At 39.1% G+C, this 18,327-nt stretch overlaps 3 protein-coding genes across 3 annotated transcripts; all 3 read left to right on the plus strand.

Moving 5' to 3' along the window:
• The first annotated feature begins 1,310 nt into the window (after window positions 1–1,310).
• LOC108601553 lies at window positions 1,311–3,036 on the plus strand. Its single transcript, XM_017989452.1, has 3 exons — window positions 1,311–1,423; window positions 1,723–1,875; window positions 1,956–3,036. The coding sequence occupies exons 1-3, from the start codon at window positions 1,320–1,322 to the stop codon at window positions 3,034–3,036; spliced, it is 1,338 nt and encodes a 445-aa protein (XP_017844941.1). The 5' UTR covers window positions 1,311–1,319.
• Window positions 3,037–11,003: 7,967 nt separating this feature from the next.
• On the plus strand, window positions 11,004–12,423 carry LOC108601554. Its single transcript, XM_017989453.1, has 4 exons — window positions 11,004–11,505; window positions 11,599–11,818; window positions 11,879–12,292; window positions 12,417–12,423. The coding sequence occupies exons 1-4, from the start codon at window positions 11,004–11,006 to the stop codon at window positions 12,421–12,423; spliced, it is 1,143 nt and encodes a 380-aa protein (XP_017844942.1).
• Window positions 12,424–13,435: 1,012 nt separating this feature from the next.
• On the plus strand, window positions 13,436–15,222 carry LOC108601555. The gene is made up of 3 exons (XM_033294259.1): window positions 13,436–14,270; window positions 14,499–15,042; window positions 15,192–15,222. The coding sequence occupies exons 1-3, from the start codon at window positions 13,436–13,438 to the stop codon at window positions 15,220–15,222; spliced, it is 1,410 nt and encodes a 469-aa protein (XP_033150150.1).
• Window positions 15,223–18,327: the final 3,105 nt, after the last annotated feature.

Consider the following 18,327-nt stretch of genomic DNA (forward strand, 5'->3'; position numbering starts at 1 on the left):
CAGCAGAACAGATTGAGTTTTATACTTGCAACATATGTGGGCAATATTTAATTTTGTTTTTCTATAATTATGTAAACTTAATTTTTAATATATGTAATATTCTTCATTTGCCATCGACTGCTCAAACTTAAAACTAATAAATAGCAACTTATATTATTTAATGACTTTTAGCTTTCAAGTCGAGTGCTCACTGTACTTACGCTCTGTACATTTAACAGTACATTGCTTTCAATTCACGTACTGTTTTTTTTTTGTTGTTATTGTTTTTTGTATAGAGTTAGCGCGAGGGCGAGAAATCAAAGCAGGGGGGGGGGGGGGGCAAAGTTCAGGCGCACAGTAAGAAATTTGACAATTTATTATATGCTCTTTGAGTTTGGCCCCTGGCTGCTGACATTCTGCTTTGCTATATATAAATATAGAGCTGCGGAAATGTTAAATATTTGTTATTGCAGTCTAATGTCTTCCTGTTGATGTAAGACAAAAATTATTTGCTGGCTATGAAAGCTATTAGAGCTGGCTTGGCACATAAATCTTAAAGCGTTACGCAGACTACACTCAAAACCAACAACAACAACAAGAACAAGAGCAGGGCTGGGCTGAGAGTAAGAGTAAGAGCTTGCAGCCACAACAGCTCCATTTGGGGAAAATGCAACAAACGCTGTGGCAACCACAACTTTGCCCACACGCACGCCCAGACATGTCAAAATTATGACAATTTCTGATGCATAACGTTGCCTAGCTAGCGCTTTTAATGCAATAAACTGGTGCATGCAACGGCAGCAGCAGCAGCGACGGCGGCGTCATTAACACTGACAGCACACAAAGCGTAAGCTTTGAAAAGTGGGAGGTAGTGGGTGTGGGCGGCTGAACCTTTTGTCATGCACTAATTGTCTGGCTGTGGCCAAAATGTGCAACGCTCCAATTCAGGTGTGTGTCAGTTGGTCGCCACGCCCACTCACACACACACAGACATAGAGGCAGCGATACCGCAAGAACACTTTGCAGGCAATTGTCAGTTTGGGGCAAACGTGTTAACGTTTCGGCGCACCACTTAGCAGCTGACAACGACAAGCGTTGCACAGTTGCAGTGTTAATAGCTGAATGAAAAGCATAGCTTAACGCCGCTGCAGCGACTGTCAGTTGCCTTAGCGACACTGTCACTTGCGGTTGCAGCTGCTGAACAGCAGCAATAGGCGCAACTGCAATTCCGAAATTCGAAATTCTCAATTCAATTTCATTTTTACAATAAGGTTGTGAGTGCGCTGTGAGCAACTGTGGCGGAAATCAATTAGCAATAAAATTGCAAATCAAACGTCAAAATGTCCTTTGGGAATATGCAGTATCAGCAGCAGCAGCAGTTGCAGCTGCCAGAGCAACAACAACAACATCCGCTGCTGTCAGCCATTTCCGGAAATAATTATGCGTAAGCAAAATGACAGCGAAAATTTATGCAGCGGTTGCACTGACACCAGAACCAAAGCAAACGACAAACAGACTATAGCTACACATTATAAATAGCTGGGAGTAGATGGAGCTGTAGTCAGCTCACCTGTGTGGGCGTGGGCGTGGGCACTTAGGCCAGTGCTAAAGCGTGAGCTAAAGCCAGTTGCAAGTCGTTTGTTTATTTTGTTTGGGGTCGCCACGCAATTTGTTGCACTTACCCACACACACACACACACACAGATATATACAAACAAACAAATTGCCGTTGAATTCTTGCAGTGAAACGCAGCGTGCACATTACCCTTGGCATCAGCAGCAGCAGCAGTTCTACCAGCCCGGCCATTACCATCATGGACGTCCAATGCTGGCGGCAGCAGCGAGCAACCACAATGGTGCTTATGCCAGCACAGCCAGCGGACATTCGGGTTATGGGTAAGCAGACAGACCAACAGCCCAACAGTCCAACAGCCCAACCCAAGCGAACTGCTGCTAATGCAACTTTAAATTAACAGCGTGGAGCCATCGGTGGAGTATGAAGTGCCGCAGACGCCACCCTCGGGCAGCTATCATGCCAGTGCGGGCAGCGCGCCCGCATACGGTCCGCCACATCCGCCCGCACACCCGCCGCCGCCACCGCCACCGCCAGCATCCAAGAGCAAGTCAAGCGGCGGCAAAAAGAAAAAGAGCTCCAGCTCTGTGATGTCTGCATTAACGCTGCTCTCGTTCTTCTTTTTCGTTAACATGCTGCAGAATTGCATCAAGGAGCACATCGCCGATATTAACCCCACTGTGATGGTGCTCACTTCGGTTGGCAGTCGCAATCGCTTCAATAAATTAGCTGAAATGAACTCACGCGAGCAGACCTCATCGCCCGCCTCGACGATTGCATCTCACGAGCAACAATCGCTGCTCCCAGCACCAGCAGCAGCAGCAGCAGCAGCAACATCTTGGCCGCAGCTAACAGCGCCCAGTTCCGCCGTAGTGCCTGTCATTGTTACGCCCGCTGTGACGCTGCATACGCCATACAGCAGCGTCCTGGTGACTAATAAGCCTGCTCTGCATGCAAATCCGCATTCATATTCACCGACGAAGCCGCCGCCGCTGCCGCTGCCGCCGCCACATCATGATGTTGATTATAATTACGCTCATCGCGCACCCTACGCGGGCAGCAGTGCTGCTGCTGCTGCTGATTTCTATCCTAATCGCAGCCACATTGACCAGTCGTTGACGCGCCCCGACTCTGACTACTATCAGCATCATTATTATCGCGAGCGCGACAGAGAGCGAGAGCGAGAGCAAGAGCGCGAGAGGTACTGGCAACAGCAGCAGCAGCAAGCGAATCAGTACATGGACAGTGGTTATGGCCATGCTTGGTCTTACAGCTCGAATGGCCATGCAGCTGCTGCTGCTGCTGGAGCTGGCAACAAACGTTACTCATCTTCAGCTTCGTTGGGCGCTCAGTCGGGCGTAAGCTCTTACTTGGCAAACGCGCGTTACCGCCATGCTGATGCTGATGATGAGCATCATGTCGATGATGATGATGATGATGCTGACCAACAGGCGCGTCATGGCTTCCATACACGCAATAATTGAATGTACTATGCACGCTTGTGTGTGTGAGCAGCGCTCAATTGTATGCTATAGAAATTTTCACATCAAAGCTTTAAGCTGTTAACCCATTGCGATTGGCACACGAGCATTTGCTGCTTAAAGTTAACAATTACATAAAGTTTTAGTAACTTTTTAGTAAGCTACTTAAGCTTGCATTTTCTTGTTTTTGTGTGTGTGTGTGTGTGGGGGTTAACAAATTGTGTGCTTGGCGCACATGTAAATATATTTGTTGTTCTAATTAAAAGCAAACAATGTGCAGACAAAAATGGCAACGAGTCTGTGCCCAGCGCCAAGCTAAACTGCTAATGAAAATAAATGTTAATTTGTTGCACAACAAATTAGCTGCATTGCCAACAGCCAACAGCCAACAGGCTTCGGGTGCAACTTCCACTTCCACTTCAACTAAGACTCTATTTTATTGCCTGCCACAAGGCAAGAGTTTACCTTTCGCTACTAGCGCCGAGCATTTTTCTAATGCAAAGCTTGTTGCATTTTTAAGAACTCGCCGTAGCAGCCAAGACACTTTAATTAACTAACTAATGTGTGCCTTTCTGTGAGAGCGCAAATGCATGTAACTTTAATTAACACATGCGACGCACTTTAAAATGCGTGAGAGACATTTTGCCGTAGTGCACAATGCTATCAATTTCAACAACTTTGATTAAACGTCATTTGCAGCTATAGCCAGCAGCTGCAGCTGAGCTTTGCTGTTGTTGTTGCTGCTGCTGTTGCTGCTGCTGCATTTGCAATTAAATGCATGATAAGAAGTCAGCGCAACGGCAGTGCCAGTGCCATTACTACTCAAAAAAGAGTGAAATTTAAAATTCTCTTGACTGCCATTCGGCGCATGGAACGAGCGTCTGCATCTTTGCTGCTGCCACCTTTACTTGCAGCTCGCTGGCTGGCTGGCAGCCGTGTGATATGACTGTTTGAAAAGTTGGCGCCAACGACACGCGCCGAGTCTCGACTGCAGCTGCTGTGGTTTGCCCACACTCATGCCCAGACACACGGTGCGTATGAGTTATGCCAGTACTGCGTGGCAGCCAGCATAAAATGAAGTTAATATAAATTTTGCCTTAAAATGCCGCCCAGCTTACACGCATACATATGCATATTTGTGCATACGTGTGTGTGCGTATGTGTGTTCGCTCATATATTTGTATAAATTTATGACTTTAAGTGCAAACTGGCAGCTAATGCATGATTTTTGTTGCCCTAACGAGTGCACAACAATAAAGCTGCGGTAAATATGTTTCGCCGTTTGCCTTAAATGCATACAGTACACTGTTCAAAATAAATGTTTTTTAATATGGGAATTCAACACAAACAACAAAATCAATAACAAAACTAACGCACAACAGCAAATCATTTTAAAATGTAATTATTCTAGCTATCAAAACTGACATGTGCAATAACATTTTTGTTACAGTTATAACTTTATTTTTTGATAATAGCTTTTTTTTTTATAAAATTATAAAATTCCAATTTGTTCAGATGTGTATTTTGCTGTTAAATTAGTTTGCTAATTAGCCTATGCTGGCAACTTTACCTAATTATATTTTACTAAATTATACTAAACTATACTATAATACTAATAATAAAATAATATAATAGCTTATGAGTATAATAACTAGGCTATGAACCACCCACGTAATATGTGAGACGTTGTGCAAGTGCATTGGGGTGCAGAGCCAATCTATAACAATAATTGTTGGCCTGTAGTTTCAGCATATCTCCAACCATTGGAACCTGTATGAATCTTTCTATGTCCCTGTTCCGCATGTAACATGGAGAATTTTTGATAATAGCAGCAAACCAATTGAAAATCTGATGATTTTCGACCCATATACATGAAATAAAACTTTGGAGTATGCTTGCAGTTATAACTTCTAAGCTGGGAGAGCTGAAAATATTATACAGATACTTAATATTTATGTATTTCAAAATAGGAAGGCAGAAGCATCCACAGGTTGAGCATCAGTAAAGCCTTTAGAAATGGTTTAGTAACTGTATGCAATATATTATATCTAGTTAAGATTAGAATATTCGTAGAACGCTTCATTATATTTTTTATATTTCACAATTCGCCTCGAAGTCATATGAAGACTATAGACTATTTATAGAATTTGCTATGCTTTATATTAAGAGGCAATCAGCAGCAAACTTGCCATGTTCAGCTTAGAGATTTATTTGTAGTAAGTACAATTGAAATGCATTTCAACAAACTGCAATTAGTAGCTTTATCGTAAATTCAAAATGGAAAATACACAAAATATTTCTGTTGTTGTTAATTTTCAATACAGCTCTGCTGCTGCTGCTGCTGGCGTTAGCTTGGAATTTACTTTTAATTAGCATTGTGTGAGCGCTCGTGCTAAATAAATAGTTAAGCTAATCAACATTTGCTGTTTAATTATCTCAATTATGCTACGGCATATGCTGTATGCATTTCAACAGCTTATAATTCCCACTCAACTCGACTATGCAGCGTCCAGTGCGAAAGTGAAAATTTTCGTAGAGCAAATGCTACGCGCTTATGGCCGCAGGCTGACCACATTAAATGGCCCAAAGTTGTTCATTGCGCATGCAATTATTAAGCGTATTACATATGCAATAAATTCACTTGCAAAGTGCATAAATTTATTGTGTTGTTGTTATGCGCACTTGTAGTTCATTAAAAAATAATTAAAATCGTAATCGACATGGGCAAGTTTTTATTTTTACACCAGGCTTTGGGCAATTATTTATGCGAGCATAAAACACAAAATTAAATGGCATTAAATTGTGGACGTCAACTATAAGTGTGTAGTATATAAATTAAAATCAAATAAATATACATACATTTTTTATAAGCTGCAAATTTCAGTGCGGGACAAAACTGAATAATGTTACCAAAGAAATGCAAACACAAACAGCAAAGCAACAACAACAACAACAACAAGGCACAACAACTGTCTCGATTTACGCTCAACGCCTTTGCGCTGCTTCAGTTTTATATGGCAAACAATTACGGTAAGTAATTTATTTTCGCTCAACTGAATTAGAAATCTCTTAGCACTAAGCCAATGCCAAAAGCAGTTGCTCAGCAGCTTACGCCGGAGAGGGTTGTCTACGTGGCGCGTGTATAAGTGTGTGTGTGTCTATAAAGATACAATAAGATATGCAAGAAAATTAATAGTATCACATTTTTTACAACACTTTTGTCTCGACTACTGACGCTTCTAGAGTGCGATAATTCATTGCCTGCCTGCCTGCCACGCATTTCCTGTTTGCTATTGCCCCAGCCCTCCGTTCTTCGCCCTCCGCCCAACGCCAACGCCTTGCTCTTGTCTCTCTCACTTTCGTTACATTCCTGTTATAATCGGCTTAGTCTACGCTTACGGTTTTGCTTTTTGCATTGCCTGCGCATTTGTGTAGACAAACATAGTTTCCTCTTTATGTTCTGTCTCTGTCTGTGTGTGTGTGTCTTTGTTTATTTGCGCCAAAGGTGTTAAGTTGTTATTTTATTGCGTTTTATTTCATTTAGTTGTGCAGCCCTTTAGACGCTTTTATAACCAGCAGAGCAAAAGACTATTATGACTTTGTCAAAATGGAAATACGAGCTTACGCTGTAAGCGTTGCTTTAACTGCATGTTAAAGCTTCAAGAGACAATTGAGCTTTGTCGCCAACGAGTGGCCTACACAACATTTTTATGCCACAAGCATGCTCAAGCACGTTCAAGTGTGCAACATTTAAGATTCAATTACAAGCCAAGCTATCGCTATCGCCAGCGTACACAAAAAATATCTGTTAATGCCCATATATATAGTAGAGCAGGTAAGCTTAAGTTTCACACACACTCGCACACACACAATTCAGTGCCAAATGGGATTTTGCAAACAGCAACAAGAGCACAAAACTTTGCGAAAAATCGAGTAAAGTTTATGTGCATGTTAGGAAAACTGCAGCCAGCAAAGGTTGCCCGAGCAGAAGGAAGTGAAAACGTTTCACACTCCAATTGCGCTGCAGTCTTACCTAACCACCAGCTAGCAGCCTGATCATGCTCACAGCAGCAGCAGCAGCAGCAGCAGCAGCAGCGACAGCAGCTTGGCCGCACTCTATTTTGCAAACTGTGAGAAAAATTGTTGCAAAAGTTTACGTTGGGACAGGCGGCACATAAAAATAGTTTTAAATAAGAAAAGGCGAAGCCAAATAAACAATTCTGTTTTTCTTGGCTGGCCAGTTGTAACTTTGGTTGCCGATGCTGCTAGGCGGATGTGGGTTTGGGGGGCGTGGCAAGGACAGTCAGTTTGCAATATAAATGTGTGTTGGGCGCATGAAACTGAAAATTTGCTGTAGCATACTTTGCGGCGCACGCATTGGCATACTAACACACATGTGTATGCCTCCCTTGTGTGTGTGTGTGGTTGGCCAACAAAACTATTTACATGCAACAAAATTTTTAAAGGCATTTAAGCTCGTTTAAAACTTAAATTGCCCAAATGGCCAGCAGGCATTGTAAATCACGCGCACACCAACATTGCATATGTATGCGTGTGTGCATGTGTGCGTGTGTGTGTTGATTTAATTGGAAAAGCGCGTGTTGTAATTAAATTGACTTTACTGGTGGCAGCTTCGTGCTGCGCACAAAATCAAATGCCAAAAATTATGCAACGCATGCAAAATGCCAACACAGCTGTTGACAGTTTTTACCCCTTTATGGCTCATATTAGCTTTTTGCTACTGCTGCTGTTGTTGTTGTAATTTTAACGCCTCAATGCACGCAAACAGTCGAACCTGATCAGCTGCTGCTCATATTTTAATATAATGTCAAATGTTGTTTGCTCTTCAGCAACAGCAGCGGCAGCAGCAGCAACATGAATATCGTATTTAATAATTGCCAGGCGCAAAGAATGTTTTGTTTCGCATGCAGATCTCTGGAAAAGCGTTTAAAAGCATTTTTGGGCTTGCCACAAAACTCGTTTAATATAAAATGCGCTGCATGGACTGTTGTTGAATTTTGTGGTTGCGTGGTTGGTCCATTTCGAAAATGATACACACACACACACACAGGCACACGCAATTGAAGCGTTTGGGCGACTGGCTGCCATTTGCATGCACTCTAGGCATAAATTCTATTATAAATAACATTTAGCGCATGCGAGTTTTGCAACTGTCAGCCAATGGAAATTGAAAAAAAAATAGTGAAAAACAAGCAGCAAAGAATACCCAACGCTTAAATACGCTTTAAAACAATTAATTCTGCATATCAAATGTGCTTACTACGCTACATTTATATACAAATACTATACTAAGTTTAAAATTTGACTTCAATTCAACTCAGCTGCCTTCTAATTTGTCTGTACTCATAGCTTAGTGTATAAAGTTTGGCAAGAAACAACAACAAAAGCAAAGAAAATATGAATATTGGTATGCGCAAAATACAAATTGTGGTTTCTAGATGTCAAAAAAAAATATATATGTATAAATGCTAACATGTATGTGTGTGTGTGTGTGTGTATTGCATGCTAGTGACGCATAATCAGATTTGATTATTAAAAGCATTTCATAACATTTTGGGTAGCTTTGCGGCTTTTGAGGTCATGCTCAGCTCTTAAATTATTGAGTGTCTTTGACATAAACAGTTCGTAGCAGAATAGCACAAAATCTGTTTTCGAAAATTATATTAGTAAACATTGCTAGATAAAAGGATATTGATTGCACGATTGCAATTATCAACAATTAAGATTTAATAGCTGGCCTAAGCGTAGCTAATGCGCACTACGCATACGACACGTGTGACGTGAGCATTTGCAAATTAATAGAATTAGCAGCGCTCAGAGCCATATTTCTTGTACTAAGCTAAATAATTGCTCCATGTCAGGCAACAACTCATGCTCTGACATATGTTCCCGGCAATTAAGAGAGTTTCCCAGCTCTTTAATTTGCAGCGTGTTGTTTATTATTTGTTTTAAATAACAATAAAAGTTTTCTTTGAATCGAAATGTTTATAAGCTAACTATTTGTTTACACGCATTCATAAATTTAATGTATTTTGGCTAAGGCCTAAGCAACAAGCACAAGCAAAAATAATTAAAGTAACATATGCTTGCTTGAATATAAAAAAATATAATGTACACAATTTATTAATTCTGACTTTGTCATTGCACTTATAGCCAAGCAGTGTTTAAATAATATTTTCATTACTGCAAGCGTAATTTTGAAATGTGTCGGTCTAGTCAAAATTAACTTAACCTAATCAGTTGTCTAATCAATGTCTGCGTTAAAACTTTTAGCGTAATTAATTGTAGTTCTAACTGCAAAAAAATAAATAAGAGTTTAGTATTCAATAAACCATTGCCTTGATATATTTTCTTAGGCTTGGCATTTTACTGCTCGACTCAAAACAAACTGAAGAACTGCACTACAAAAAACCTTTTCGCACATTGTTGGTGTTGAAACGCCATTGAAGCATTGACTGTGTAATTGATGAAATTTAAGGTAACTAGACGAGCTAACTGCAGTCGCTGTTAAAATTCATTTTAATAATGAAATGTTGGCCTTAGTTTGTTCACATAAGAGACTAACATCAACTTTATGCAATACAAAAAATAGCAAACGCACAAAATTGTATCAATTTATTAGTGCTACAAGCAAATTCTAATGAAACAGCTTGGTTCTGTTTGCAGCTATTTCCAGAAAAAATTTTAGTACCAAAACTACTGATGGACTTTTCTACCAAATGTGTTGCATCATTTTCGGGTAAAATAGTTCATAGTTACATTTGAACCTACATACGAATGTGAATTGGCTTCTGCTGAAAAGCTTTGCCCGGAGTTGCAATATTAAACTGCAGGTATAAGCTCTATATTGATAGCAGTTCTAGACTGTTGGCTTTGAAACTTTCATTATATTATAAGTAATACGTTTCGTTCCGAGAAAACTCAGTGCCTTTGAAGTGCCTGATGGGCATTTGGTTAGTGTAGCTAGAACCTTAGTTGGCTTGCAAATTTAGTTGCTTGTTGGCTTGGCTATGTTTCTTTTGTTTGCAATTTTCGACAGCTATATTATGGCAATGGTTTCTCGTATATACGGACGTGTAAATAGATATTCGCTTACTTTTTTTTTTATTAAATATGCATGCATTTGCAAAAGTTCTGGGAGCATCCAGAACGTCGAGTTTTGACAGCTAATTATGGCTATGGCATTTATATAAATATATAAATATTATGTTATACTGCATTTATACATAAAGTCATAAAAACGAGAAGTAATACTTATTATTTTACTTGACTTGTATCAAATATTTGATAGCAGTTATAGAAGCTGTGCCACTTTAACAATTTATTATGACAACTAGCTATAGTTCTTGCTAAAATAAATATATGTAAAATTGTTTCTCATTATAGTTGTGAAAACATTTAATAAAGTCACTTTACCCATATTTACTTTACTCTGTAACTTTGCAATATTAAGATTTTAAGATCAATGTTTAAAATAAAACAAGCGCATTAAGTACAATGATTATTAATTGAATATTAGCTGGGTTGGAGTTGGGTTTAAGCGCTAAGATGCTTAATGCACGCAAGTAACCATTGAAAATTTGTAATGATGTGGTTTATAATTGCGGTGTGAATATGCCACAGCCACACCCCGTGTGGCGTATCCTTGGGTTTGGGTAAACTTGCTTGCACACCGTTTTATAATTTATCACCCATTATATACCTTATCATTACTTGCGATAGTAAATATTAAAATTTCAGCGTAATTAATTGAAATTGGAATGGTGGTGTCATCACGAAAATTCGCTTAGTTTCTAATAAAGAGTTGCCTTGCCATGTTGTCTGCTGCGGTCATCATCTTGCTGCTCAGCACATTAAAAGTTTCACTTGTGGCAGTGCAAGAAGGATCAAGGATTAAACAATTGCTACAACGCATTCACAACGAACAACCTTATCGCAGCTTGTTGCTGATGAAGCGACATTGGAATATTGACTGTCTGGTTGATGAGCTGCAGTTTGAGGGCATGCCAATGCTACGACTGGACGAGAAGACGCCGCTGGATGCAAAAGTGCAATTTAATAGTGAAATGTTGGCTTTAGTTTGCATGCATGACGCAAGCGACGACGAGCTGCTTACAGCCTTGGCCAGGATAATGCATCGCATGCGAGAGACACGCATTATAATCCTGCTAAGCAGTTTGTCAGCTGCGCATACCAAGCAACAACTTTATGCAATACGCGAAATAGCAAGTGAACAGAATTTTGTTAACTTATTAGTGCTACAAGTAACGACTAATGAAACAAATTGGTTCCGTTTGCAGCCATTTCCGCAAGCAATTTTAATACCAAGTGCAGAAACTATTGATGGACTTGTGTTCCCAAATGTCTATCGCAACTTTAGGCGAAAAATTGGCAAAACTTTATTCCTTCAAAATCCACCACATAGTTTCGTATACACAAATTCGCAAACTGGTAAAGTCTTTTATAGTGGCTTCATTTATAAATTATTTGAACAGTTTGCCATTAAGTACAATATTAATTTACAAGTGGAAAAACACTCAACAGCAAACTTTAGCGTTAGCAAGGCTTTGAGTTTGGGTCTGCAGCAGTTTGACTTTCAAACAAGTTTCTTTTTGATGAAGCGAAATCCATTTCATTCTAATCTAGAATTCGGAATCTCTTTGGGCATTACGAATCTTTTCATTGTAGTGCCCTGTGGACAGCGGGTTAGCATAGCTGGCACCTTTGCTGGCCTGAAAGTTTATTTACTAGTGGGTTTAACTATGTATTTCATATTTGCAGTTGTCAAAACATTAGTTGTTGCCATACTTTGTCGCATATACAGACGCACATTTAGATTCTCATATACGCTCTGCTTTTTTAATTTGCCTGCATTTGGCGGCATTCTGGGACATCAAATACCATTGAGATCGCATAGGGCAAGCGTTACGCTTAGACAACTGATTTTGCTTATATGCTTCTATAGCATGGTCTTTAATACGTTCTTTAATGCCAAGCTAAGTTCATTGCTTACCAGACGCCATCAGTACAGACCTATTCAGGACTTTGTCGAGCTGAAAAATAGTGGCACGCCAGTAATATTCAATGAAGGATTAAAAGAATTTCTTGAGAGCCAACTGGATGCGCACTATTTTGATAATGTGATACGCAATGCGGTTTTCTTAGCCAGCATAAAACGTCGAGAGCTGCTTTATGCCTTAAACACCAGCAATGCTTATCAGCTCTTTAGTGCGGCTTGGTATCCGCTTCATCGAATGCAAAAATCGTATAATCGAATATTGTTTTGCAAATCGAATGGCCTGACTATATTAAGCGCTACTCCATATAGTGTCATATTAAGACCAAATTCGATTTTTAAGCAGGCCTTAGATGAATTTATAACTAGAAATCGGGATAATGGGCTGCAAGTTGCTTGGGATCGTCTGGTATTCTTACACGAAGCTGCGAGCTGGCATCATACAGCTCCCATTTGCAATGCAGCTCCTTTAAAAGTTGAAGATTTGCTTTGGCTGTGGAAAAACCTTATATACTCCTATTTGTTGGCCACACTTGTGTTTATCGCAGAATTATGTGCTAGCTATTGGCAAAGCAAGAAATTCTAATGCAGTTTAATTTTTTACTAATATAATTGTTCGAAATATAATCACTATAACAGCAAATAATTTATATTATTAAAAAGGCTATGTAACAACTTAAATTTATGCACACATGTGAATTTAAAATCTTTTGCAAGCAATTTTTAAATCATAAAAATGAAAGCTTAAATAATTATTGCAATGACATGACGCTTAGCTTAATATATTTGTATGCTTAATAAATTGGCTTTAGATATAGACTACTGCGATCATATAGAGAATTATGTACGGCGGTAATATCTATGGCAAAGCTTAGCTTGATTAATATTAAAAACCTTATATCAGAAATAACTTAAATTTCAAATTCATAAGCGCACTTTTAGGCTTTGTGGCTTTCGTTTCTATTCCATCAGCCCTATGCACCGGCTATAACAATTAACGGATAACAATTAATAGCAATTAACACTTAATTAACATAAATTATAATCTAAGAGATGATCGTGTAGCGAGGTCGTGCGGCTAATGTTTGGGGTTGTTTTTCGATAAGAGAACTTAAATTATAAGAAATTTTTCTTTCGCTGCTTTGGACTTTGTTACACGTGCAGGCAATGAATGCATTGACCTTCGAAGTAAGTAGTAAATTTTAATCTTTTCAATCAGTATAGATACTTCAACTGGAACAGCTGTCAGCTCAACAATTAAACTGCTGCAACTATCAAGAATCTATTAATGTAATTGGAAATAGCTTGCATATATGTAAAGCAGCAATTATTTTAGCTGAGTTTATATTTTGCAGTGGAAAAACAATGTTGTGGTTTGATATAAAGCGCAGCTTACTGCTGTTGCTCGTAGCTTGCTCTTTGCTGTTGGCGCACGAGCATAAACTTAATAATATTATAAGACGTGTGCATAAAGAGCAAACAGTAAGCACATTGCTTATAATGAAGCAAGCAAATGAGAGTTGCCCAACTGATGTGCTAAAGTTGGAAAACCTGCCAGCACTGCGACTCGATGCAGAAGCGAAAGTTGCTGTTAAATGGCTCTACAATAGTGAAGCACTGGCGCTAGTTTGCCTGAAGGATTCAAGCGGTGCAAGGCTGTTGGATGCGCTGGCGAGCAACACGTATCGCATGCGAGAGTTGCGCATTATTATACTCATAGATACAAACAGCTCACAGCTGCTTTATGCCATAAGAGAGTATGCAAATGAATATCACTTTCTACGCTTGCTTGTGCTACAAACAACTGCAAGTGGCACATTTGTTGTGCATCGCCTGCAGCCATTTCCACAAGCAATACTAGAGCGCAGTGCGCTGCAGCTCGCTGGCTGCATATTTCCCACTGTATGGCGGAACTTTCGCGGCGCCACCGCATTATCAACGCAACACAATTCTCCGCCGGGCAGCTTCAATTTCACCGATCGACGCACTGGCAAAGTCAGCCTAAGGGGCAACATCAACCGACTAATCATTGAATTCGCCAGCAAGTACAATATAAATCTCCGCTTTTTGCCACCTGTCATAGACAACAAGGAGCTTGGCAGCCAGGATATTTGGAATATGCTATCAAGCGGTAAAGTGCACTTCGGCATGCGTTTTCGTTTCATCAATAATGCAACGCTGCCGCCAAAAGTGGAGCATGGTGCGCCTTGTGGGCTGTCAAGTCTTTTTATTATAGTGCCGTGTGGTCAGGAGCTGAGCATTGGGGACACCTACTATGGACTGAAGCGACACTTTTTTATTTTTCTCATTATGTATTTAATTTTTGCATTTCTTGATACGCTGCTTGTTGCGCTGACTGGCAGAATTTTCAGCGCTAGCCAGCGCTTGACTTATGCTACGTTTATTATAAATCTGCACGCATTTGCAGGACTTTTGGGCCTGTCCGTATTTACCACACGTAGCAGCTCAAGCTTGACACTTAGACAACTCGTGCTGGTAATGAGTTTTTATAGTTTAATTTTTGTGGCCTTGTTCAATGCTAATCTAAGTGCTTTGCTTACCAAACGCATTAAGTATACGCATATTAAGAACTTTGAAGAGTTGGCGCAAAGCAAATTAACATTGGCTTTCAATGATCGACTGCAGCCATTTGTAGAAAGTCTGGGTGACAATTTGACTGCAGGCTTGGACTCAAAAATCGTCTATATGGACTTCAATAGGCAGCTCGATTTTATACATGCATGCAACACTAGCAATGCGTATGAACTATTCGATGAAACATGGAATGCAGTTGATCATTTTCAAAAAAATTACAATCTGCTTGTGTTTTGCAAGCCAGCTGGCCTGCTCTTTATAGGCGCCTATCCTTTTGGCCTTGTGCGTAAGCATAACTCGGTGTTCAATTTGGCTTTAGATGAAAGGATACACCGCATAAACGACAATGGCTTGAATATACATTGGATGCAAGATTCGTATGTGAAAAGTAGATCAACAATGAATGGATCGCTTGTGGTCCAAACAGCAGACAACTCATACACAATATTGGATTATAAAGATTTAGTTTGGTTGTGGAAATTGATATTAACTAGCTATAGCGTATCCGCTTTGGTTTTCGCTATAGAATTATTGACTACACATTGCTAAGCGTCTAAAGCTCACAGCTGAAAATTTATATTGCACTTGCTCAAAAATAAATGTGTGTTGAAAAATAAACACTCGCTTTGCTATTTACTGTGGTCTCCCGAGTATCGATAATGCGCTGTTGTCATCGAATTTTCACTGTACGACAATTTTCTTGCCAAGCAACGACGGCGCTGATATTTTTCAGTCGTGAAAAGTTTGTTGCGCTGCTTGGTTTATGCGCTGTGCGCTTTGTATTGTGAAAAAATGTTTTCATTTTGGGCATTTATTGCGCATACGCCGCATGGGCAGCCGGTCAACTAACAAGTGTTCGCTTGACGGTATTACAAAAATTAAAATGTGTAATTAAATGTGACTAAAGTGTGGAGTGGGCGTCCAATGATGAATTGTCAAAAATAAACTAATTGTTTAAATAATATAAATCAAAAATTAAATCGTGTGTGCATACAAAATTGGTTAACTAAACGTGTTTGTGCTCAACTATCTTAGAGTTTGTGTAAGTTGTGCTAATCTATAAAATTGCTATTGAAATTGGCTGCAACACTTGCTCAATTAATTTAGTTAACACCTTCGCACATGTCGCAATTTATTAAACGAATGTCAAACGCTTAAAAAGTTTTAAATGTTTTTCAGTAAATTAAAAACTGTTGCGCATGCCATGACTTGCTACAGAGCTTTACACAAAATTGTTTTATGCGTATACATAATTTATGCTTGCCGTGTTTTTATTATCGCGCATTATTTAGCGACAAATAATATGTAAAGTCAAGCAGCAGACAAATAAATGGGCAAAAGTAAAGACTGAACTGTTTATAGAATCACAAATGCTAAGCACAAAAAGCTTAACGCTAAACCGAAAAGCAAAACATTAACCCAGCCAAGACTCATGGAATAAAACACTGGGTCTGGCATCAGTCAATGTCAGTTGGCCCACTGCCAGCTAGACGGGGGCGTATACAAACAAAAGGGAAAGTGAAAGGGAATATAGCTGCAGCTATACACAGACACTAGAATGCGCTAGCAGATCACAAAACATATTTCTCAATGCTGGTGCTAGTTGAAAAATGTTCCAAATTGCTTTCCAGCGAAACGTCAAGTCAAGTAGCAAGTGGCAGGCCATTGAGAGAAAAATAACAATATATGCTTTAACATTTTAAAAATATATTTCAAAACATATATATACGGCTTATGCGAACAGACAACAAAATATGCCAAATATCTGCTAGCCTATTATAATTATAATATATTATTTGAAATTCAAAATGTGTTAGACTAATGCTCAGTAATCAATTGAATTGAAAGCTTGTGCAAAATTTATAGCTGCAGTTTTTGTTTGGATTGCTGTTTTTGCTCAATCATGCCAAAATACATATGTATATATATATAGCTGTCTATAATTCATGGCGGATTTGCGCAATATTTGGTTAATATATATAAACATATTTACTTAAAAATTATGAAGGCAGCAGCTGAAGGTCATAAACTTGAACAGCAACGTATGTGGGGCAAGCACAATTTTCTATACATTATGTTTGTATTTTTTAAAAATTCATAATATTAAGCAGTACTTAAAAGCTCTGTAGCTGCCTTTTTTTTTTTAGATTGTCACTCATTTCCGCTTTTGAGGTTTGTTTCCTTCTATGCCAATTTCAAACGCATTTGTTTAATGTCGAACGATTGACGTGCTCCATACTTTTTATATTTTTAGCGTTTATCTATTTTCAAAAGCAAGCAATAAGTAAATGAAATTCAATGGAAACTGCGCGAAAATTACGCCGCACAAATTTTCGCGAAATTTGCTTTTCGGCGCAGATTTTATCTGGCCCATCAATTAGCCGTATAATCAAATGCAATCTGCGCTACTGTATGTGTTATATTTATATGCTCTTTACTCTTAATATGTGTGTGTGTGTGTGTGTGTGTGTGTGTCTGCGCTTGCTTTTCGCTTTTCGCATCATTTATGGTGACGTCAATGTGTTTTCCCCTTGAATGATGGCCCTACAGCATCATTTTGGATCTCTCGCTCTCTCTAATTTTAGCGCAACTCAAGTGGATTTTAATGCTCTGGTCGTTGGCGCAAGTTTTGCCATTTTTATAACCGACTATAATTGGTTTGTTTATGTGTGTGTATAGGTGCTATGCCCTGAACTTGAAACTGTTGCATGCCGCATGCGTCGGCATTTTGCTGCTGCAAGCAAACATTTGGTTGCACTTTTTCCTGCTGGATTATGATGTTGCATATGCTGCACACACTATGCGCACACTGATTTATTTATTTTTGTCACGTTGCTGCAATTTGAACTTTACCGTAGACATGAACTGGTCGCTGCTGAGTCAGCATACACTGAAAAAAACTAAAAAAAAAGGAATAACAAATGTGCTAAAATTGAAAGCTAATATCGTAAAGCAATAAATCTCTTATATAGCAAACGATTAAATATAGTACGTAACTTACTAAACTGAAACTGTTAACTTCATATAGCAGCATTTTATATTATTTAGTTTAACATGCAAATTTTCTCATTGTCTAAAATGCGGCAAGGCTTTGACACTTGTTGTTTTGCTGATGACACATAATAATTGAATATAATAACTATCACTTGGCATTCTATGCATACAATTAATATTCATAAGCAGCTCATAAGTGACGCACACACACACACACGTTAAAGCCAAGCCGCTTACATTAAATAACAAGCAGCCAACCACCCACTCACTCATATGCATATGTGTTTGTGTGAAATTGCAATTAAAATTAATTATGCCATGTGTTTTTTTGTCAAGTGTACTCAATTGTTGTTGCTAATAACATATACACACATCGCTGCATTAGTGTGCGTATGTGTGTGTTTTGTCTATGTGTTTGTGTAGCGTTTGTCATCGCATGGAGTAATCGCAATTCCAGTTCCAGCTCAACCGCCAGCACGTTCGAATCAACGAGCTCGTGTCCAGTGCTGTAAGTAAAACAATTAGTTAATGCTAATTAGCTTAGATAGTACAAGTGTCATAAATTGTAAATACTTTGCTATCAACAGGTGCAAGCGATAAAAATCTACGATTTGTTTATAAACGAAACGACAACACCACAAGAGAATAATATAAAAGATAATAGCTAT

The sequence above is a fragment of the Drosophila busckii genome, chromosome 3R (genome assembly GCF_011750605.1).
Source record: "Drosophila busckii strain San Diego stock center, stock number 13000-0081.31 chromosome 3R, ASM1175060v1, whole genome shotgun sequence".
Taxonomy (NCBI): Eukaryota; Metazoa; Arthropoda; class Insecta; order Diptera; family Drosophilidae; genus Drosophila; species Drosophila busckii.

Coding starts and splice junctions, on each gene's coding strand:
- LOC108601553 (XM_017989452.1), top strand. CDS start 1,320: ATGTCCTTTGGGAATATGCAGTATCAGCAGCAGCAGCAGTTGCAGCTG. Junction 1,424..1,722: donor ATTTCCGGAAATAATTATGC/GTAAGCAAAATG, acceptor GAATTCTTGCAG/TGAAACGCAGCGTGCACATT. Junction 1,876..1,955: donor AGCGGACATTCGGGTTATGG/GTAAGCAGACAG, acceptor TTAAATTAACAG/CGTGGAGCCATCGGTGGAGT.
- LOC108601554 (XM_017989453.1), top strand. CDS start 11,004: ATGAAGCGACATTGGAATATTGACTGTCTGGTTGATGAGCTGCAGTTT. Junction 11,506..11,598: donor ATACACAAATTCGCAAACTG/GTAAAGTCTTTT, acceptor AACACTCAACAG/CAAACTTTAGCGTTAGCAAG. Junction 11,819..11,878: donor TTACTAGTGGGTTTAACTAT/GTATTTCATATT, acceptor TCGCATATACAG/ACGCACATTTAGATTCTCAT.
- LOC108601555 (XM_033294259.1), top strand. CDS start 13,436: ATGTTGTGGTTTGATATAAAGCGCAGCTTACTGCTGTTGCTCGTAGCT. Junction 14,271..14,498: donor GCCGCCAAAAGTGGAGCATG/GTGCGCCTTGTG, acceptor ACGCATTTGCAG/GACTTTTGGGCCTGTCCGTA. Junction 15,043..15,191: donor ATACATTGGATGCAAGATTC/GTATGTGAAAAG, acceptor TTTTCGCTATAG/AATTATTGACTACACATTGC.